The sequence below is a fragment of the Cyanistes caeruleus genome, chromosome 16 (genome assembly GCF_971803275.1).
Source record: "Cyanistes caeruleus chromosome 16, bCyaCae1.hap1.1, whole genome shotgun sequence".
Classification (NCBI taxonomy): domain Eukaryota; kingdom Metazoa; phylum Chordata; class Aves; order Passeriformes; family Paridae; genus Cyanistes; species Cyanistes caeruleus.
This window is the reverse complement of record NC_141716.1, coordinates 14,938,180-14,961,027: the sequence shown is the minus strand read 5'-3', so window position 1 is coordinate 14,961,027 and position 22,848 is coordinate 14,938,180. Positions and strand designations below refer to the sequence as shown.

The 22,848-nt window shown below is 50.5% G+C and overlaps 4 protein-coding genes across 4 annotated transcripts in view; 2 read left to right on the top strand and 2 right to left on the bottom strand.

Moving 5' to 3' along the window:
• Nucleotides 1-22,848, bottom strand: part of LOC147650263 (uncharacterized) — a 241,358-nt gene that overhangs the window by 46,187 nt on the left and 172,323 nt on the right. Inside the window, exons 4-8 of the mRNA XM_086853494.1 lie at nt 16,415-16,695; nt 14,259-14,418; nt 13,382-13,685; nt 12,635-12,768; nt 11,382-11,693 (exon numbers count right to left, since the gene is read on the bottom strand). Of these exons, the coding sequence (XP_086709620.1) occupies nt 11,382-11,693; nt 12,635-12,768; nt 13,382-13,685; nt 14,259-14,418; nt 16,415-16,695 (1,191 nt within the window). The remainder of the gene's footprint in view (nt 1-11,381; nt 11,694-12,634; nt 12,769-13,381; nt 13,686-14,258; nt 14,419-16,414; nt 16,696-22,848) is intronic.
• Nucleotides 1-22,848, bottom strand: part of LOC147650267 (maestro heat-like repeat-containing protein family member 7) — a 285,583-nt gene that overhangs the window by 122,326 nt on the left and 140,409 nt on the right. The window lies entirely within an intron of this gene.
• The window catches only part of LOC147650270 (maestro heat-like repeat-containing protein family member 7), a 226,296-nt gene that overhangs the window by 106,299 nt on the left and 97,149 nt on the right, over nt 1-22,848 (top strand). The window lies entirely within an intron of this gene.
• The window catches only part of LOC111942142 (uncharacterized), an 85,639-nt gene that overhangs the window by 56,568 nt on the left and 6,223 nt on the right, over nt 1-22,848 (top strand). The gene's annotated exons all lie outside the window — the stretch shown is intronic.

The window sequence follows — 22,848 nt, the reverse complement described above, 5'->3', positions numbered from 1 at the left end:
ATGCAAACCTACACAGGGGACCTTCAGCTGATCCCTTTTTATCCTAATTGCAGACATATCACTGGCCAGAGATGTGGGCGGTGCAGAGATCTCAACCAATCAACAGTCCAAGCCCGATAATTTTGAACTCCCTATATAAAGAGTTGCCACAATAAACTCTTTGCTGTTTGTCATATCATCATTGGACTTGAGTCATGAATCTGTCTCCAACCCATGACTTCACATAAAAATTCCTGAGTACAGATCGTGAGCCCTCTCTACCTGGTAACCCGCAAGAGGGACGATGTCCACCTTTGCCCAGATCAAGCAGAAGATCGCTCATGCAGTAGCCCTTGTCCAGTCAGGACAGGACCAGAGGTGAGAAATGTGCTTTACTCTGCAGCCAGGAGCCACGGTCTGTCCTGGAACCTTTGGCAGAAAGTGCCTGGTGAGACTCGAGGCCATCCGCTGGGATTCTGGAATCAAACCTACAGAGGGTCTCAAGCCGACTACACTCCCACACAGAAGGAGATCCTGGCAGCCTATGAAGGAGTTCAAGACACCTCAGAGGTGACTGGCACAGATGCACAACTCCTCCTGGCACCCCGACTGCCAGTGCTGGTGTGGATTTTCAAAGGAAAGTTTCCTTCTCCCCACCATGCCAGCAATGCCACATGGAGCAAATGGATTGCCCTCAACACACAACATGCCAGTACTGGAAACCCAAATTGCTCTGGGATCTTGGAGGTAATTATGAATTGGCCTGAAGGTGAAAACTTTGGTCTACCAGAAAAAGAGGAGCACAAACAGGTGTCGCTTGCTGCAGAAGCTCCACCTTACAACCAACTGCCACAAGAAGAAGCATGCTACACTCTTTTTACTGACAGCTCCTGTTGTATTGTAAAGATGAACTGAAAGGGAAAAGCAGCTGTATGGAGCCCAACACGACAGGCTGCAGAAGCTACCAAAGGAGAAGATGGAAATATACAACTTGCTGAACTCAAAGCCATCCAGTTGGCCCTGGACATTGCTGAGTGAGAGAAGTGGCCAGAACTTTCCCTCTACACTGACTCATGGATGGTAGCCAATGCTCTGTGGAGCTGTTTCCTGGCTGGAAAAGTGGAAAAAGGCCAATTGGCAGCATAGGGGAAAACTATTCTGGGCTGCTGACGAATGGCAAGATGTTGCCATTTGGGTAGAGAAGCTACCTGTGAAAGTCTGTCACGTCCATGTCCCCAAGAGTCAGGCTAATGAGAAGCACCGAAATAATGAACAGGCGGATCAGGCTGAAAAAATCAAGTTGTTTTGTTCAAGATAGATTTGGATTGGTAACACAAGGGACAGTTATTCCTAGCTTGATGGACCCATGATGCCTCAGGCCATCAGGGCAGAGATGCCACCTATAAGTGGGCATGAGACCGAGGGGTAGATCAAGCCATGGACAGCATCTCTCAGGTTATCCATAATGGTGAGACATGAGCTGCGATCAAGCAAGCTAAGCGGGTGAAGCCCCTGTGGTATGGGGGCCGTGGTCCAAATGTAAGTGGGGAGGCCTGGCAGACTACATCACACTGCCTCAAACCCTCCAAGGCAAGTGCTACATGCTCACAGTGGTAGAAGCCACCGCAGCATGGCTGGAGACCTAGCCTGTGCCTCACACTGCTACCCAGAACACCATCCTGGGCCTTGGAAAGCAGGTCCTGTGGAAGGATGGTACCTGCCACACAATTGAGTCCAACAAAGGCACTCATTTCACGGACAGCCTTATAAACACCTGGGCTAGAGAACATGGCGTCGAGTGGGTGAATCACATTCCCTTCTATGCACCAGCTGCCAGGAAAGTTGAGCGGTGCAATGAACTCTTAAAAACAATATTGAAAGCAATGGGAGGCATGGGATCTTCAAGCAGTGGCAGCTGCATCTAGCAAAAGCTACATGGTTAGTTAACACCAGAAGTTCCACCAATGAAGCTGCCTATTCCTGATCCAAACCCCTGTGCACAGCAGATGGAGACAAGGATCTGGTGGTGCATATGAGAGGTATGCTGGGAAAGATTGTTTGCATTAATTCTGCCTCAATCAAAGACAAACCCATCTGTGGGGTTGCTCAGTGCACCAATTTGCACTTGCTGAGTGATGCAGAAAGATGGAGAAACATGATGTATGTCTCAAGGAGACCGTGTTTTGGGATGAATTGCCCAAGACACTGTGCCTGTAGCCATACCTGCATGTATGTATGTGTACAATTAGGATAATACATGTAGTTATACGGTTTGAAAATCAAAGTTTGATGTGATATGTTGGTATGGGAAAACATTCAGGGTGGCAAATGTTGTGGGTTTGCGGGGTTTGTTTTGGTGGATTTTCTCCTATTTGTTACATGAAAAGGGGGATGTTGATACATGAGGAGGGGGAAGTTGACACCCCTTGGGAAGGGATGATGGGCAATTGAGATACCAAAGAACTGGCCGATGTCCCTCCCATTCCACTGGAAGCTTCCAGGGAGGGAGGGTGGGGTTAGGCACGGGCTTGCTGAGGGAAGAACCATCTGGCTATGCTAGGAGCAGGGCAGTTGGGGCAGTTTCTGGTGCTGGGCCCGGCACTGCTTCAGAATTCTCCTTGCCACCCATGGGTGAGCCTGTTGCTTGCAGCAGCAGCTGGTTGACGGGGACTTTTCAGCACTCGCCATCAGCATGAAGGCCCTCACCATCTGCCTGCGAGCTTCAGGGGAAACTGGACAACCCCACCTGTCCTCTCTCTCTCTCTCTGCAGAGAGGGAGCCCCAGCTGCTGTTCAACTGGAGCCTCACCAGAGCTGCCATCTCCAGGATACTGCAATAGACAGGTGAGAACGTGGGAAAACCAGACCCCCACCTTCTCTCTCCCCCTGAGGCTGCCATTAACCCCTGGGGTGGCTCACAGCTCCCATCGCTGGCCCCCTGAAGCCGCCTGAGCCAACACCACCCCCTGGAACCAGGGCAGAGTCACTGCAGCCACTCTGCCTCGACGTGAGCCAACAGCAGCCTCTGCCAGTTGTGATCATAACTACAGCAAAGGCAGAACTGCTCAGTGGGTGAGAAGAATCCGTGATTAGTTTGGAGGGATGCTGTTGTTTGTTCTCTCTTGTTACCTCTTTCTCTCTCTGTATATTTATATATGTGCTAGTAAAGAAAAAAAACAGGCTTCACTCTTTAGAGTTTTTTAAAGTTATATTAATTATTATAGTTATATTAATATTTAAAAGTTTAATAAGGGGAAGAAAGGGACAAATCTCTAGGGCTGGGGTGGATTTGGCAATCGGCCAAAAACCACACCTTAGCTATGGAAGTTTGACATTTAGGGAAAGCAGTAAGAGCCACCCACGGAAGGGATTTCTTTGAGAGAAGCTGCTGGGAGTTTCTTCTGTGCTTGAGATAGGCCAATAGCTGGCCAGTTCTGAGAACTGACAGCACTTTGCACCACTGAAAAGTAAGTCCACCTCTGTGAATTCCGCCTTTTAAAAACCAAGCTCGGGAACTTCTCTCTCTTTCTTTCCAGCCATGAAATGCAGCAGAACTCTGGTGCGGCTGGCCCTGCTCCCCCATGGCCTGTGCGACCTGCCTGGGGGTGGGGGACTGGGCCAAACCCCATCGGCTCCTGGGTGGGGAATGGAGACTGAGGCCCCCCCCCTCCCCAACCCAATGCCTCCCGCAGGCCGGGCAGGTCTCTGCTGCAGCACTGGCTTCTCCCAGGAAGCTCTCTCGGTCCCATTCCAGTGGGGTGGAAAAAGCCCTTCCCAGGGGAGTCCCCCAACCCAGGCGGGGCCAGGCCATGGCTGCTGACACTCACCAACATGCCCCACATCCCCCTCAGCCCCCACAGATGGCCCAGCCGCTGCCAGGCTGAAAGAGGCACCAGCGTGGCTTTAAAATCTGACACCGTAACTACCTCTTGTGGCCTGGGCAAGATTTAACCCTTTCACTACACAGATGAGACCTGCAGACCTGGCTTTTTCCTCCAGGGAGATAAAAGAATAATCGACACATAGAAAGACAACATGAAACATCGGGGTCAGTAAGAGAGGGATTCAAACCTCAGATGGAAGGAGAATGAGGAGATGCTCTAATAAGCTGAAATATTCTTTTGGTAGGGCCGTGGAGATGGACAATTATGTTCTGAAAAAGAACTCCTTTAATTCATGAAAGAGTATTGGGGGGATGAAGTATTCAAGCTGCAGATCTAAGCAGAGGTATCCATTGACGAAGTTAAGCAGATGGTGAAGTAACTGTGATCCCATGAGAGGCTTGAACAGAGAAAGAGAGAGATGAGAGCTGAAGACCGTTTGCCCTCAGGGAGAGAAGAAGAAAACCTCTGTTCCCAAAGATGATCACAGAGACAGATGGAAATAACCTTTGCCTTTGAATAACTCATCCTTAAAATAATACCCCATGAGTTCATGGCCCATGGACACACCTCTAGGAGGGCTGTTCAAATGGAGGGCACACCTCTAGGAGGGCACGATGGCAGAGTTTTTTTTCCCCAGGCAGCTGTCACTCGTATAAATGAAAAGCCACAAGAAAACTCTGTCTTGTGAAGTCTCCATGGCACAAGAGAAAACTGCTCTCCCTACAAAGACTGATGAAAGACTATTGTACAGTTGGTGCTGCTTTAACATCCCAGGCTTTGTCTCTACATTGTCAGTTGGGCAAGGAAAAAAGTTTTTGGGAGGTTTTATTCTGATGCTTCTTATTCTTGTGGTTCTGTTAATAAAGTTTCTTTATTCCTTTTAAGTTTTAGGCCTGTTTTGCCCTTCTCCTAATCCATATCTCACAGCAAGAAATTAGTAAGTACCCTGGTGGTTTTAGCTAGCGCTAAAAGCCACCACATTATTTGGTGCATTGGCCAGGAAACTTAAATTGGTAATCTAAACCACTACATTAGCTTCAGAAAATGTTCCCGATATACTGTTATATTACAGGAGGTACATGCACATTCATGTGTTTCATGCATTATTCAAACATTCTTGTGAGATTTTTGATGTCTCAAGAACTCTTTTGTTTAGTTTTACACTCCAACTTTTCTGTATGATATCCTGTGGGTTAAGTCCATATATTTTATTTCTTCTCCTGTTTCCACCCTGTTGTTCCACACCCTGATAAAGAGTTCTTCTAAAATTCTTCTCCAGCGCTCTAGTTTATGTCACTGTTATCACTTAGAGAGGTCAGTCAGCAGATGTGGGGGAAACAAGCATGATTGCTTTACACCATTCTTTTAGTTGCATAGGAGCATTTTAACATTTTGTGGTTTGCTAAGGCCTACAATATAATACAGTCATCGCACCACTATTTCTGCAAGCTTTACAGTGCAAAACTAATAGATTGTGTTACACTAACAAGCAGCCAAAAAGAGTTACAAATTGTACCATATCCAAATACTTATGATCCAATACCAACAAGTAAAAGCTAATACAGAAATGCAAAAGCCAATATTACATGTCATTTTAAACAGAACTGTTATTCCTTTTCCCATATAATTGCCTGGAAGCCCTGTCATTTCAAGTTATAATTTGGAGGAAGGGGGCAATCTTTCCATTCCAGGAAGATTTCCAGCTTTCTTGGCAGACATCTGTCTTTTAAACCAGGACAATCTGCTATCATTAATGGAAAAACTGACCTAGGAGGTAAAGGAACTCACAGAATTGCAGTTTCAGCCTGTAGTTCACCAATTTGAGTTTCCCAGCCAATACACCAAATGATGTGGTGGGTCTAGTGCTGGCTAAAATTACTAGTGAACGTACTTATTTCTTGCTGTGAGATATGGATTAGGAGGAGGGCAAAACAGGCTCAATACTTAAAAGGTATGAAGATGTTGGGGGTTCGGTGTCCTCCTTCTTGTTCCTTCTCAGCTATGGAATTTTTACCCTTTAGTGGCAGGGAAATCTGACTGCTGGTACTTAGTGAGTACTTGAGAAACACAAAGAGCTTGGCTGGGCCAGGGGGGAAGAGATGCAGGGAAAAGGGAGGGTGGGGGACAGCTGGGGGCTGGCTGGTTTCTTGGGCTGGAGAGCAAGACACTCTCTCTTGGAGCTGTTGAGGTTTTGGAGAAGAGAATTTGCCATCACCCAGATGAAGCTGCTGCTGCTTCTTCTTCCCTCTTCATCAGTGGGCCTTGTGCCCCCTGTCCTGCTGAGATGTGGCAGTGCCAGCCACTGCTGTGGAGCTGCTGATACACCTCATCCACTGGCCCAGGATCTCAGCTCATCCCTGCTGTTCCAGCTGAGTGTTCCTCAGAGCCCTGCAGGAGCACCGGGACTGCCCGCCCGAGGGGGTTTGTGAAGCAAAGCCTCTCCTCCATCCCTTCCTGCCTTGGCTGAGAAGGTTGTCACAGGGTCCTTGGTTCTGTTTTGTTGTTAATGCTGTAGTTATTGTTGTTGGCCTTGTTGCACATAATAGTAAAGAACTGCTATTTCTATCCCCAGATCTCTGCCTGAGAGACCCTTGATTTCAAAATTATAGTAATTTGGAGGGAGGGGGTTTACATTTTCATTCCAAGGGAGGCTCCTGCCCTCCCTAGCAGACACCTGTCTTCCAAACCAAGAGAGAAGAAAACTTTATTAACAAAACTAAAATTATAAAAAGAGTCAGAATAAAACCCTCAGAACAGTTTTCCTCCCCCTGCCAGGCTTCTTTTCCAACAGACAACACAGAGACAACACCTGGGGATTTAAAATCACTTACTAAATCTACAATAGTCTTTCATGAGTTCTTGTAGGGAGAGGAATTTTCTCTTGCCATGCCATGGAGACTTCTCCACAAGAAACAATTCCCTTGGGGCTTTTCATTTTCACAAATAGCAGCTGCCTGGGGAAAAAAAACAAACCTGCAATTGTGAAGTTGCTCCCATTTTCACAGCCTTTCTACAGTTGCAATTATGGGCTATGTCAACTTATGGGCTATTCTTTTAAGGATGAGTTCTTCAAAACCAAAGGTGCTCTTCATTTATCTCTGCAATCATTTTCATCTCTGGGAACAGAGGTCTTCCCTCCCTGGGGGCAAAGGGTCTTCATCACTGTCTCTCTGTGTCTCTCTGTTCAAGCTTCTGATGGGATCACAGCTCTTTCAACATCTACACTGCTTCATCAGTGGATGCCTTTGTCACATAGACAGTTTGAACACTTTATCCCCCTATACTTTCCCCTGAATTAAAGGGGATATTTTAGTGGATCATAGCCCATCTCCCTGGCCTTACCAAAAGTGCTTTCAGGCTCAATACTAAGGCATCTCCTCATTTACCTTCCATCAGACGCTTGACTCTTTCTTTCCTGACCTCGGTCTTCAACTTTGTCTTTCTACGTGTCGTCACTCTGTTCTTTTCTCTCAGCCGAGGTGAGAATCGTGCTCTGTGGGTCTCATCTGTGCACTGAAAGGGTTAAATGGTGCCCAGACCTGTGGACGGTCATGGGGTGTCTGCCAGGGCAGCAGCCGGAGCTGTTTGTGGTGGAGGATTCTCGGTAGCTGTGCTGGGGGAGGGCGGCTAGGATCTCAGCAGCCAGGCCAGGACTCCAAGGCAGCACGCCGTGGGCCGATGGCTACCCCTCCCTCTGCCTGGCAGTTTCTGGTAAAACCCAGCAGCGGCAGAATTTCAGCCCTGGCCCTGCCTGGCCTGGCGGTGCCACTGGGAAGGGCTCGGCGGGCTTCCCGGGAAGGGCTCAGCCCCCCTGGGAAGGGGTCCCAGCCCCCCGCCGCAACAGACCCAGCGAACTTCCCAGGAGGGGCCAGCGCCGCAGCAGAGCCGGGCCTGGCCCCACCAGACCCCTCAGGCTGTGCGGGGAGCCGGGCCCCAGTCACCTGTTCAAGGCCAGAAGCCAAGAGAGCTTTCCAGGCCTTGTCTGTTTTTAAAATGTGCATCTCATAGAGGCGGACCAAGCTTCTAAGTGGTTCAATAAGTTGTCAGTTCTCGGAACTAGCCAGCTATTGTTTTTTTCCAAACACAGAGGAAGCTCTTAGCTTCTGTCAGAGAAATAATTTCTATGGGTGCTTTCTTCCTTCTTGCCCAAATATCCATCAATGCAAAACCAGCACACAGCCCTTGCCTGTCGCTCTATTAGGAACGGCGAGAATGAACGACAAAGACGCTCTATGGAGTCGATCAGGAGAATTTCTCTTAGTTTATTACTTCAAGTCTTTTTTATAGACCGATACGTGGAAAGTACAGAAAAGAAACTCTTACTGGTTAGTAAACTACTACATCACCATCATTGGTCAGTGGGGCACACCACCCCTTGACCTTCTCCTGCAAAGAAAACAAGGAACAGACAAACAGCACCTGCAAGGCTGCTTTCTGTCTCTGAGGATTGTTTTAAATCCTCCTCATAATTTCCCAGGCCACTTTCTCAGGCAAGACTGAGAAAGCTATGTGGCCTGCAGTTTCACATGCTCTCTGTTTCAGAGTTAGCATCCACACTTGCCTAGGAATTGTTTTCCCCATCTCGACAAATTAGGGGCTTATATGGTTTGAAGAATAGTCTTCAAATGATCTCTACACCCCAGCTTTTACATCCCTCAGAGTGCACCTTCCCACAGTAGGTCACACCAGTCTGGCACGGTTCCTATGCAGCTGACATCCATTGTCACCAACAAAAGGACTACTCTTCCTTTACTCACCACCAGTGAGAGGGAGCATGGATCATTACATTTTTTCCCACATAAGATATGGAGCAGAAATTCCTGTTGTAAATCCTGCCAAATCTTTCTGAATATGGAAGTGGTGCCACACATGGCACAGGGAAGGGTTTCTTCCCCTCTGCTCCACACCAGTGAGGCAGCCTTGGAGTGCTGGGCCCAGAGCTGGGCTGCCCAGTACAGGGGACAGGGACAGACTGGACAGAGCCCAGCACAGGGCCATGATGGGCCATGATGGAGGGGCTGGAGCATCTCTGCCATGAGGAGAGGCTGAGAGAGCTGGGACTGCCCAGCCTGGAGCACAGCACGCTCAGGGCATCTCATCCCTGGGGATAAATACCCAGGGTGGGGCTGCAGAGGGGATGGGGTCAGGGACAGCCCCAGGGGCCACGGGCACAAAGTGACACACAGGAGGGGCCCTGTGAGCTCAGGAGACACTTCTGCACTGGGAGGGTGGCTGAGCACTGGTGCAGGTGCCCAGGGAGGTGATGCAGCAGGTGACTCAAAAGCCACCTGGACACATCCTGGGCAGCTGTCTCTGGGTGGTCCTGATGGGGCAGGGGCTGTGCAAGGTGACCTCCAGAAGTACCTCCAACCTCACCCAGCCTGAGATTCTGTGACTCTCAGACTAAAACAGGTTGCAGTTTCCTAAGGACAAATGAAAAAGCTCCACACATGGCAGGAGTCTCCTGCCCTCACCAAAGTGGATTATGGCACATGTCTCCTTTCTGCAGATTCCTCCCTGGAGTGATCATGTCCCTCAGTGTCACTCCTTGAGGCTGAGAGAAATCTTTGCCCATGATCATTGGTTTGGGTGCTCAATCTCTAATTAAGAATTGGTTTTGCTGGCTTGAATAGAATTGATTCAAAGTTGCATCAAATGTAACACACTACACTGGAAGTTATAGTTCCGTGTACTGGGTAGTAAGTAATTCCAATAAAGATCTTTTAGTTTAATCATGATCATAACAAACTCTTTATTTGTCTATAAATACATCCTACATCCTATGAAACACAGTTGTATAAAGGTTCACTTACACCTATAACTATGCTTTAAACATAAACTAGTGACAAAATCTAAGGCTAATACTACATCCAGCTGCTCCATGGCTCCTCTCTGAGAAGTTTAGGAAGCAAGGAGATCCCTTCTGCTCCCTGTGACTCAACGGGAGTGTCTCGTGCCTGCTCCCTGCACAGCTCTCCAGGTGGTGCTGTCGGTCTCGGGCCAGCTGTGACTGCAGCAGGGACACCTGAAAGAGGCACAAGGCCCGGCTCACACAAGCCCACGCTGGCAGCAGCATCCACAGCCCCACGGTACCGGCTGTCAGGGCAGACACAGCCTCCAACTGCAGCCCTCACCAACACTCTGTCCTCGGGGAAGGGGAAAGGAACAGGCTCCCAGACTGGCCCTGAACAGAGCTCAGATGATCAACAAGTCCAGTCCAAGGCTGCCAAACCCTTCCCACGTACATCCCTCAGCCCCCACAGGTCTAGCAGAGCGAGTTCCAACAGCAGTGAGGAACCCAACTCTGATTTCCAAAGGACACATTTGGGCCACTGACCCCTTGCTCCACAGGCTGTGCATCAGCAGGAGGGCTACTGCTGCTCCCCTGAGCTGCTGGAGCTTCTTTCAGAAGTTGACCTATTTTGCTGCTCAGACTTGGAGACACTGAACGTAAAGGACTCTGGGGGGAACACTCTCCTAAAAGTTCTGATTCTTCTTCCTTCAGGTTCCACCTGCACATTGGATGGGAGAAAGGTCACAGAAACCTGTCAGCAAACATGGAGCAAAAGAACCTCTGGACATCAATGCAAGATCTCTGCTCTGAGAGCCTGAATTGCACCAGACAACACTGGGGGCAAAAAGCTCTCGCTGGGGGCTGCGCAAGAGAGGCCAGGGTGTGTCCAGGGACACGGGGCCAGGGAGGGAGACAGTGCAGTGAAGGCACCTTTGAGAAAGCCATGGGCTGCCGCAAGAGACAGAACAAACAAAAGGCTGTGCCCGCAGCAGGGACAGGGAGAGGCAAGGAAACAAGCAGGGCACTGCAAAGCACTGCCTGGGCAAACGTGCTGTGCTCCAGAGGAGCCTGAGGCTCTGCACAGGTGGTGTACTTTACCTGCTCGAGAGTCCTCCTGGGCACAGTGGTTGATCCAAGATTCTCTGTCTTGTCTTTTGCTGATGTTGCAGCCACATCCCGTACATGTTCCACGACCTTCCTGGAGTGCTCTGATAGCTGCTTCCCTTCTGCTCCAACAGCCTGCTGGGTATTCAGAGAAGAGATGATTCCCTTATTTCAGACACCACAAAAGCTGTCCCTTGGAAATCTGTCTCACAAAGCATCCGTGTGGCACCAGCAGTGCAGCTTCTGTTTGGCTCTCTCAGTACAAAACTACTCACTTGCTGCATTCCCTCCCACACCAAATCCAAATCCCCACGTGTTGCCATGATCTTGTGTGAGCACAGGAGAAGCAGCTCCCCATGCCCAGCATTTGGCCTGCAGCTGACCTGAACAGCAAACTCCAGAGATGTAGCAGTCATTCTGGGCATGCCAGGAAACAATCTGCCAGTCAATGGTCTCTGGCTGGGGCCAGGCAGACAGACAAGGCTGCCTGCCGCAGCTTGGGCTGCTTTGGCCAAGCAGGCCTGGACTCACAGGGATATAGAGTCCCACTTCTTTATGGGAAATATCACTGGAATCCTTCAGGGACATTGGAGTGGACTGAAGGTCAGTGCCTGTGCCTACCTGGAGATGAGACTGGCCCATGCAGTTGTCAGGAGATTTTCTCTGCAGGATTACAAAGTTTTTCTTCAGAGTCCCCTTGGCCATTTCGCTCTTCCTCAGTGCAGCACTCAGGAGTTGAGCATTCTCTGTCCCTTTGATTTCTTCTCTTCCTCTCTTCTTCAAGGCAGCAGCAGTCCCGTGGTCCAACTCTTCTTGCATGTCTTCCCTCTCCACTTCCAATTCCTGGGTTATCTTCTTCCCTCTTTGGATGTCAGGTTCACCCATGTTCTTTTCCAGGTCCCTCAGCTGCTGGTGGTACAATTCCCGTTCATGCTGCTAAAACAGGGAGAAGAAAACTCACTCATTGCCTCCCTTGGTTTGCTTCTCACACCAGATCTGGACTCCTGCTGCAGGGGCAGGCACGTGCTGCCCCCCTCTCTCTCTGCCTCTCGGGCTGCTGCAGACCTTGGCTGGGCCCCCCTTGACGCTGCCTCTTTCCCAGCTCGCTCAGCCCATCCCAGCTTCCTTTCTGCCCGTCCCCGACCTCTGGCAGCTCCACTCCCGTGTTCCTTTGGGCACGAGCTGCCAGAACTGCAGCCAGGATTTCAAGTCAATGCTAAGCAGGATTTAGGCAGTGCCATGAGGATGTGCTCTCCATCAGGAAGGAAGAGCTAACACCCTCAGCATTTCATTCCAAGGCCTTGGGGCAACAGGAGTGGTTTTCCAACACTCCTGTGTAGAGTTTCCATGGCAGCACCCCCGAGAGCCCCGCTGCCCTCTCTTGCAGCACCAATGGCCAGATCAGTCATTCCCTGCTGCCACTCAGGACGAGTTCTCCCCTTGCAGGCACACGTCCTGATCTTCATCAGTACCTGGCTTTCCTCTCTTCTCTCCCCACTGCCTGCTCTCACACGGCCAAGGCCAAACACCTTTCAATTAACAGCAACCTAGGTCTTCTCATCCCTCCTGCCAGCTCCAGATATTTAGAAATCTGAACATGGATTTGGACGCAAGGAATTGCCCAAACCATGCAATGTCAATGGAGACAGTGTGGACATGGAGAACTAAAGCTTCCAGGGCACAGAACTCCAGCATGGAGGAAAATCAGCAGCCTCAGTGCTAACTGGCTTTGACATGGCTACAACATCATTTCCTCCTTGTTCAGAAGAATGCAATTAGGAAAGTTAAACTGGAAAAAGGTGCTCCTTAGAACTGGTAACACAAGGTGCAAACATAGCTAGGAAATGGCCCTTTGTGGCATCTGCCATTCTCACCAGCACATCCTTCCTTTCCTTCTCCTGGCTCTCCAGTTTCCTCTGCAGTGATGCCACCTCCTGACAAACAGTCACAGCCTCTTCCTTCAAGGCAGTTTCTAGAGAGGTCTTCTGCTCTTCTGCCCTCCATATTGCTGCAGGAGGGAAGGGGAAAGAGAAGGGAGAAAGCAAAGCAAAGTAAACTGATGGGCACCCTGCAGAGACAACAGCACTGTCTTCTCTGCCTGCCGAGGTTTGCCAGGCCTTAAGCCCACAAGAGCTTCCAAAACTGAGAGAAATGAAGGAAACTTCCAGGCAGAGAAAAAAGCAGGAATGGCAGGGGCAAGGTTCAGAGGAATAGCAAAGTGTGTTTGCTCTTGGCCTTGTGCTGAGTGAGCAATCCAAGAGAGACAAAGCAGCTGGGATGCCTGTGCAGCCCTGCTCCAGAGAGGCCAATAGCCTGGAGGCTTTGACAGGGCCTGAAATTTGGGGGAATTGAGCTGAGGCATCCAGCTTCAGCTGCTTAGCACAGACACAGCACCTGAAAGGCACCAGCTGTGTATGGGATCAGCCACAGCAGAGCCAGTTGGCACCGCCAGCCACAGCATCATCCTTGAGATAAACTTTGACTGGCGCCTAGATGGATAAGTCTCGTGCTGGTTGTTTTTCCTGTCTGCCATCTCTGGGCAAAGGCCTTTACCTCTGCATGGGATCAGAGATCCCCGCTGGTGGAACAGGATGGGGCAATGGATGGGAGAGAAGTTGTACCTTGCTGAGTTTCCTCCAACAGTGTCTGCAGCTCCTGATTGCAGGCCTTGATTTGGTTGTTGTCAGCCTGAGCCATCCTCAGCTCCATCTCCATGGCCTCACAGTGTGTGGCCATGGCCTCTGCTCTTTCCTCAGAGCTCTGGAGCCTCAGACGCAGCTCAGACATCTCAACCTGCAGCACATGCACAGCGTCCCTCAAGCTCTGTTCTCCTGCTTGGGACTTTTCCAGCTCCTGCAGCAGCTCCTTCTCTTGAGTGTCCTGCTGAGCTGCCTTCTCTGTCACTGCATCCTGCAGGGCCTGGATCTGGAAGATGGATGCAGAGAGCCTCAGGGACTGGGCTGCTCCTGAGGCAGCAGAGCGGGCAGTAGGGAGAGCATTGAAGGAAAAATGACTTCAGGTAGAAATACACCAGAAACAGAAGGTGCAGAACCAGGAATCCAGTAGAGACAAAGGTAGAGAAAACAGGGGAAGGGAGGCAAGGGGCACCCTTGAGGCTGCAGCTCTGAACACGGGCTGAACTGGCTGTGGTGGAAGTGCCCTGCCCAGCCTGCCATAGCCACGTCTGTGTCCCCACATTGCTCAGTGCCTGGCACAGGCACCAATCCTGTCAGGGACAGCACTGCTAACAGAGGGACAGAGAAGCTCCAGAGGAGTGTGCTGCTGCTTCTGCTCCCAGATTTCCTGCTGGGCCCCAGGAGAGAATGGGGGAAAACTTTGGCAGCAGACACCAGATCCAGCCTTGGCCTGAGGGTGCAGCAGCAGCAGCAGGCCTGGGAAGAACATGTGGATGCTGCTGGGAGGGGAAAGAGGTTGGGACTAGCATGCCAAAGGTGGTGTTGTGTGTCCCTGGAGAAGAGGATGGAGTGCACAGCTTACCTGGGTGTTGAGCTGTTTCAGTTGTCCTGCACAAATTGAAGAGACCAGTTCGGCCTGCTGAAGAGCAGAATGAAACTGAGACAGCTGATTGTTCAGCGCCAGGTTCCTTTGTTCCAGCATTCTGAGATCCATGCTCTTTTCCTCCAGAGACAGAATCAGCCTAGAAGGGAAGCATGCAACTCATTACTAATGGTATCACATTTTATAAACTCCTAGGACTTGCACCACCTCAGAGAAAACTGCTCTGTCCAATGAGGATTGTCTAAACAACTTGGCTGTTTGTTCCCCCTGCAGTCACAGCCCAGCATGTGTCCACTCTGCTTTTGTTCCTGAAAGAACAGGGAGTTCCTGCCTTCATGGCCTACCTTCTATTTGAGATGGGAATGTGCATACAAACCTAACAAAGTCCTGCAATGAAGACATTAGGTAAGAGGAAGAATTTTCTTCTGACTAACCAGGCTCCAAGGGGAAGAGGTTTGGTCAACATGGAAGAGACGTTTCCTTCCCCCATCTTGTATGTCCAGGTAGGAGGAGCAGCACCCTACAGCCAGGGGTCGTCTGGGAAGTTCCCTGAGATTTACCAGCACCCATCCTACTTTCAGCTGGAGGAACAAAGGCTGATGGCAGAAGTGGCAACAGAGGCTTAGAGCTCAAGCTGATGGAAGATGCAGAAACCTCCAGGCAAGCAAGAGTGCTCTGCCTTTCCTTTGTCTTCTTCTTGGAAGAAAAATCCTGTGGCACTGAAGACTGGCTTGACTTGATCAGCTGGAGGAGCCCCCTTAACCTTGCTCTGGTTTCTTGCATTCTTTGCACAGTCAGTAACACCTGTGAGTGTGGAGGGTGGCAGGGACCCTGCTTGAGCCCCTCCAGGCACCAGGGGGGCATTTTATCAGGAGCAATGCACCAGAGATATCATGAATAAAATCTCTCAAGAAATCCACCCCAGTTAAAATACTGTGTTTAGTTACGTACAGTTAATGTTCTTATCCCATTTATAAACCTTGTACCCCTTGTTTACTCTGATGGTTATTAGTAATGTTAATTACGTACCAGGTTCTGAAGTGTTTTAAAGGTTCTTATGAGACATTCCTGTACCTTTCCCTTCCTTCCCTGCTACTGCTGTAACAGAGCTGCTCCCATGGGGGCTAAATTAAACTAACAAAAGCAACCCATTAGAAAGGTATGCCACAGAAGGAGACAACTCCCATGGTTGCTGTGCCACACTAGAACAAAGAAACTCCCAGGAAGCTGTGCAACCAAGTAATACGCAAACTAAGGCATGCAAGACACCAAAACAATGAGCTAACAGAGGAATAAAAGGACAAGGAAACATATTCTAGCAAGCTAAGATCATCTCCCTGCATCACCTAAGCCTGCTTAGAAACCATCTTCCTGCATCACCATGACCTAAGAGGACTGGAAAGGACTGACACCCCTAGACAACGAGCCAGAACAACAGGCCTTCTGGCTACTCTCATGAGGATGGAAGCCCCAGCTCTGCAGTGTGTGCTGCAAAGCTCAATTGTGCCTCCTCCTTGGAGCTGCCAGTGTGGGAATGGCCATGGTGCAAACAAGCCCTCAGGCCCCCCACCCCAAGAGCTGAATCCTAATTAAAGGCATCAAACAGGAGTCTTGTCTCCTGGCCAATTTCTTTCAAGAAACATTCTTGTTTCTTGGGTGCCTCCCAGGGCAATCTGGGCTTGATCAGCACTCAGGGCCTTAAGAAGGTTCTGCCCAGTAAAGGCATCAGATGCCAGGCTGATCAGATCCCAAAGGCTTCAAGTTACAGCAGCCAAGGTGGAGCTGATGGATGTATCCAGCTCCTTACACTGCAGCTCCAGCACTGTTAACACACCCACCTAACCTAACCTAACCTAACCTAACCTAACCTAACCTAACCTAACCTAACCTAACCTAACAGCACAACACTCCCTAGAGGGAAAGAGCTACCCCAAAAGCCTTTGTCTTCAGAAAAACTCCAAGTGAAGGCTTAAAATATTAGAGAATGAACACAACATACAGATAATGAGATGTGTCTTCATGGAGAGTTCAGAATCTGCCCCTTAGGAAATGCTGCCAGAGCCCCAGGTAGGTGCAAAGATGGCAAAGAGGGAATGCATTCACCACATTGCAGAGTCCCACAGGCTTTCATTTACCTGTCTCTTTCCCTCTCTAGGACATTCACGGAAGCCTGCAATTCAAAATTTTCCAGTGCCACTTCTTTGCATTCACTCCATTCCCTCTCCAGTTTCTGCAGCTTCACTTGGAGCTCCTTCTTCTGATGTTCTGCCTCCTCCAGCCTCTTCTGGATGTGTTCAGCCTCCAATTGCTTCTGCCTTGACTGTGCCTGGGCCTCGCTCACATCTTGCTGGGCTCTCTGGACTCTGCTTTCCAGGAACTCTCGGGAGGCTGCCAGCTGAGATGTCAACTCTTCCACCTCCAGTCAAACAGAACAAAGCAGTCAGAGGCGACAGCCACAGCCTGCCTCTGTCAGCCACAGTAGAGGCACTTAGGAATGAGAAAGGAAAACTTTCCCTTTCTCCCTGTCCTGGGACCGGCAGATTCCCAATAGAGATGGACAACTTGGTTAAGTCTCTAAGTGGCCCACCTGAAAAAGCACCTCCCAAACCAAGGCTAGCAAGAAGAGGCCAGCAGGAGTCCATGCTGATGGGTGCTGGCCAACAGCCCAGAGGACTGGCCCAGCTGTCCAGGGGGCAGCAGCTGAGATTCAGCAGAGCACTGAGTGTCCTTCAGAGCAGCTGCCATGGAGCCCCCACAGCATGAGGCAGCCCCAGGGATCACTCCATCAGCTGCTGCTCTGCCATGGAAAAGCAAGAAGGCCACAGAGTCCTCCCTGGGTGACTGCAGTGCCACTGCTGTTTCAACTCACCTGCTTTTGTAGAGCATCCCTCTGTTCAAGGAAGACATTCATCTCCTCTCTCTGATGCCCTGAAGTTCTTCCTGTGCCTCCTCTGCACTGCCAGCATTTCATTGTGAGCTTCCTGCAGCTCAGCTTGCAGCTTTGCCTCGATGGTCTGGCAACAAAATGCAGAGTGACTTCCTGGGACCTGCCCTCAGGCTCAGATTTTTGCACTTGCTGTCTCCAAATCCCATTCCTTCAGCCACTTCTTGTGGCTTCTCAACCCAGCTCTGCTTGTACTGCAAGCCCTCCTTCCTGGGCCTGAGCTCTGGAGCTTACCAGGCTCTGTGCTCCCAGAGCCTGAGGCAGCCCTTGCCTCCTCACTCCCAGGAGCTGCCTTTTGTGCCCTTGTCCCTGCCCTGCACTCCATTCCCTGCCTACTCAGACTTACCTGTCCCTTCTCTTGCTGCTCTTTCACCGCCTGCCTGAGCTGCTGGACCTGCTGGCACGCTTGGCTGAGCTGTCCCCGAGTTTGGAGCAGTGTCTCTGTTAAAGCCCTCTTCTCATTCTTCTCTTCCTGCAGCACCTGCACAGAAGCAAAGTACAGAGGGTTTCACACTTGCCTGCAACATCTGTGTGGCAAGAGGCAAGGACGGATGGGCTCACGCGCCCTCAGAGCACTTGGCTGCTGCTCCCCTGGGCCACTGTCTGCCCCGGGGAACCACAGCTGCCCAGGAAGTGACTTAAAACACAGCCCAGAAGACATCTCTGGGTTCCTCTTCAGAAAAACTCCAGATGAATCGTTAAATAGATTTTTCTCATCCTTGTCAGCATTCCTGCTACACCCTCCCCGTGCCCAGAAAAGTCCTACAATCTCACTTTGGCACTGAACACCTACCAGCACACACCAGAAGGGGAGTGGCAAGAGAACAGTGAAGAAACTCTGAGGTATGTCTTAGAAAAACAGAACACAAGAGCAGCACAAAAATCTCAACTTAAAGCTGATGTTTCTGCCTGGCTTTCTGTGAGAGGGCTCATTCCTGGTCCCAAAGACAGACCCGATCACCTTTCACCTGCCCACATTCAATGGAGAGGACATGGAGGACATGCTCCACACAGCCCCCATAGCTGTGAGCTGCTGAGCTGTCTCTTCCTGTTCTTTCATCCTGAGAGCTCTCTCTGCTTCCAGCTCTTGTTTGCAGGAATTTCACTTGTCCTGCAAACATCACCAACAGCAGGAATCAGAGTCTTTGCTGACTTTACTGACCTCAGGCCCTTTCAGTGCCCCCAGCCCCACCACTCCTCAAAAGCCCTGTGGACAGAGGTGGCTTTACAGGGTGCTTAGCTTTTCTCGGCAGGGGCGGCACCACAAACAAAGCACACGAGGTCCTCACCTTCTACCACTGCCTTGGCCTGCGTGACTCTGAGCACTTGAGCCTCCAGATGGTTCCTGCTCATCTCCAGCTGAGATATTTGCTGCTGAACAGCAGACAGGCTGGATTCCAGGCTCTCCTTTGCTGACCTACAAGTTGCAGAGAGACATGAGCTGCTTGCTCCTGACACCCACAGCTGGTTATTCCAGGACAACGAGGCTCAAGATCCCCACACATCAGTAGGGAAAATGGATCACATGGAAACTCTTCCAGAGAAGGCACTTTTGTGCCATTTCCATAGCAAAGCAGGGCCCTCTGAGGGAGTGCCCTGGCCTTCCTTATGGCCTGGCACAGCACACACAGCCCAGCCCAACTTGACCTCAACAGCCAAAGCTTCACTTGCTGTTCCTGACCTATGACACTGGGGAGCTGTGCCCGGACAGGATGGGCTGACGAGCAAAGTCTCAGCCTCTGCTCACAGCCCTTCTGTCATCAGCACTTGCAAGCTGCTCTGCAGGGGGACAGGACAGACTCTTGCTCTGGCTGACTCCTGACTTTTTAATGCTCTTGAAAATGGACATAAAGGTACATCATTTTCCAGACACCGTGTATTTAAGAGACTTCAGAACTACTTGGCATGATGCAGTAAAATCTCATGGTCATGGCAGCACTTGTAAAAGATCCCAACACCCTTTTGTCTGAACAATAACTACTTGAATTCAGAGACTGCTGTTTAAACTCATGCAAGCTCAAGGAGTAGGCTTGCCACCTTTATTTTAGTGTTGTTGGCTAAGCAGGCAGTAGCCCAATTGGCTTGTCCTTCTTTACAGAGTGAGAGGGACCGTGCAAAGAGACCTCGGTGGGTTTGGCAGGTGGATGCCCATCAACAATTAGCAAGAATCCCCAGAGGTCGTTGAGGATTCCAAAGGGCTTTCCCTGCTGCTCTATAACCACCTCTAGCACCTGGCCCACACTTCTCAAGAGCGGGCTTGGAAGCAGAAAGCCTCAAGACTTTCAGCAGGAGCCTCTGGCTTCACCCACAATGGCAGCAAGCAACAAGGGAAAACATACAGGACTTCCCCTTCTAGAACAAAACACTCCCAATGTCCCCAGGTAAGAGCCTGGAATGCTCAAGATGCGGCTTCAGTTCTGAAGATCAGGATCTTGTGAAGCTACTTGGTAAGGAACGAGGGATGTTCAGTGAACCAGGGATGCTCACAAAAAGGAACCAAACGCAAGAGAAACTTGAGGTTTCACTCAACCTCTGCATGCTTTAACTACTACTCAATTCAGGGCTGGGTGGCTTGCTTTTGACTTCCCACAGGAATGTGCTTGGCAGCACAAACAGGAGCCCAAGGCTCATGAGAGCTTTATTGGCTTTAGATGTCAGAAAAATAACCTTCACATTGTGGCATATTTCTCTTTTTTTGGAGACATTTCCATATTCTTCCACGGAATGTAAAAACATCTGAAAGATTCTGCTCCCTGCCTTTACCTGGTCTCTGCCAGCTGCTTGCAAAGCTCTTGTCGGTGCCGTTCCATGTTATCCATTCCTCCCTTAAGGGCAGCCTTCTCCTGGCCCAGCAGCTCCTTCTCTCTGCACACCTGGGCCAGTGCGTGCCCTTGGCCAGTGGATTGCTGGCGCAGCTGCTCCAGAGCCCTGCTCGATGACTCTTGCTCCTGGGAAACCTGGAAACAGGACAAGGTACAGCTTGAGCCCTTCCTCAGGAGCCCTGTGCAGAGCCAGCCAGTGCCACCTCGCAGGCAGCCAGAGGACAAGGAGCACCTGTGCTCTGGCCTCCAAGGTTCACAGCACTGCCCTATGCAGCTCTGATACCCTGGGCTGCAAAAGCCTCTGCCACTGTTACCTTGGAGCTGCTGTGTCAGGCCCTGCTGCCTTGCCTGGGACTTGACAGCTCCTTGCCAACAAACATCCCTACTCCAAACTCCATGTTGTCACCCAAAAACACTGCATCTTCCTCAAGTGCCACATGGCAAACAAAATTTCTATCAGGATCTATTTCAGCACTGGACATTTTCAGGAAGGTTGGGGAAAGCAGTTTTGCTCCCTGAAGCAAGGGAAAATATACAGGACTGCCTCTTCTAGAACAAAACCCCCATCAAAGTGTCACCTCTCCACATGTTCAGAGCAGCTCTCTGCAACGAGGGGATGCTTGGCAGGGAAATGGCTCTTGTGGTGAGCAGACATTTAGTGACTGATGGAAGTCTGGCTGATGTGGCCAATGCAGATGTCTTGGTGCAGCAATTCACACCAACAATACCACTGACTTGTCTTACACAAAGAAGGTGTCTAATGGCCCTTGCTGCTATTCAAGCCAGATGACCAAACCGTGTTTTTGAGCTCTTTTCTTCAAAAGCAAAATCTCTGCTGTATATTTGCCAAACCTACCACATACCCCAGAACGGAGACTGTCTGAGAGGGACCATCAGAAACAAACCATTCTCTTGCAGCTATCCTGTAACGCCCAGTCCAAACCTCTCCTGGCACAGCTTGGAACAGTTTCCTCGTGTCCTGTCCCTTGCTCCCTGGAAGCAGAGCCCAACCCTCAGCTGCTGCACCTTCCTGTCACAGGAAGCTGTAGAGAGCAAGAAGGTGCCCCCTGAGCCTCCTTTTCTCCAGGCTGAGCCCCGCCAGCTCCCTCAGCTGCTCCTTGTCAAACCTGTGCTCCAGACCCTTCCCCAGCTCCATTCCCTGTTTTAGAGGCTCTGTGGCTGCTCACAGCAACAAATTTTGCAGAAGCATGCAACACTTTGCTGACAAACACCCATATCCCTGGCTAAAAAATGCGTGTGCCATCTTGAGGCAGCTGTCCACAGCAGTGTCCCTGTCTTCTTCTGCCAGAAACAGCATCTGGGCTGATCTGGCTGGCACAACTCCCACTCCCACAGGTGCTGCCTAGCAATGAGGTGTCCAGAGCCATGGTGACATCATCCCTCCTTTGCTCCAGCAGATCCCTCTGAAGCTGCAATTCCTCCAGTGTCTGCCTCTTGACTTACAGCTCGCTCTGCAATGAGGGGTCTTCTCCCTCCAGTGCAGCCTCCACTGTACAAGAAGGGCCAAGACAAGTTTTCAAGGGAAAGCCAGTCTCATTTCCAAAACCAACCTCCATCCTGTCCTGCTGCTGGGCCTTTTCCACCTGGGGTGACGTTTCCTTCTGCTGCTCGGTGTTCCTTTGACGCAGCCACAAGGCTCCTGGCTCTGGGATTCCCATGCATTGCTGCAGCTTTTCCCTGGACTTCTCAATGTTTTCACAGCAACTGCAGAGACAAGGCTCAGTCAGAAGAACAAAGAGGCCTCAAGAGTCACCGATCCCATTTCCAGCACTCCAGGCTGGAGCAGGGGGCAGTGGGCTAAGGAAGACCTTGCTCTTTCCCTCCCTAGGAAATCCTCCAGAGGCAAAGGGAAAGGAAGGCAGGATTTTGCCTTCCTTCAGTGAGAAGCAGTGGCTGGGCAGAGGCACGCAAAGAACAGAATTCAGGGAAGCGGTATGGTGAGAAAAAGGAGTCTTCTATTCCAACATGGCTGTGCATCTCCCACACAGCCTTAGGAGTCACAGTAGAGCATGAAAAACCCTGACAGGACGATGCTCAAGAGCCACACATGGTAGGGCAGGTGATTTCTTCACCCAGGAACCTCTGAACTCCCACACCTGGAAGCAGATTGCATCTGGAATGCAAGAGGAGGAGGAGGAGGAGGAGGAAATGTTCACCCTCTGATTTCTTCTATCAGATCCTCCATCTGCTGATAGCGGCTTGTGACCGTTTGGGTTTCCTCGTCCATTTGACCAATACGTTCCTGCAAGCGCCCACAATTCCCTGAGACTTCCCAAAGCAATGCAAAGGGATCCTGTTTATCCGTGGATGTCAGAGTTGAGAGGATGCTGCCAGGATTGTCAGTGCAGACGATGGAATGGGCCATGCTGTCACTGTCGTCTGTCAGTGCCTGAAAGCCCACATCCAGCTGTTAGTCAGGCATTCTCTTCCTATTCCAAAGTACCACTGAGATGCCTCTTTTGATCCCACAAGAACCAGTGTCCATTCAGTTTCAAAATCCCAGCCAGCTCAGCACAGTTTACTCACCTCAGGGGCTCGGGAGGATTGTCCCTGGTGAGAAAGACCTCGAGCTCCCTGGAAGAGCACAGGGAAGAGCACACTCAGACTGCATGCCTGCCCAGTCACATCTAAGTGCTTCCCAGCCTGTCCCAGAGAGCAGCAATTCCAGCTGAGCTCTTCCTCCCCTCCTTGGGAATATTTTCAGCCCACTAGTTTGACAGCAGCACAAACAAACATGCTGGAATGTGTCTCATCATTTCTAAGGACACCAAAACAGGAGTTG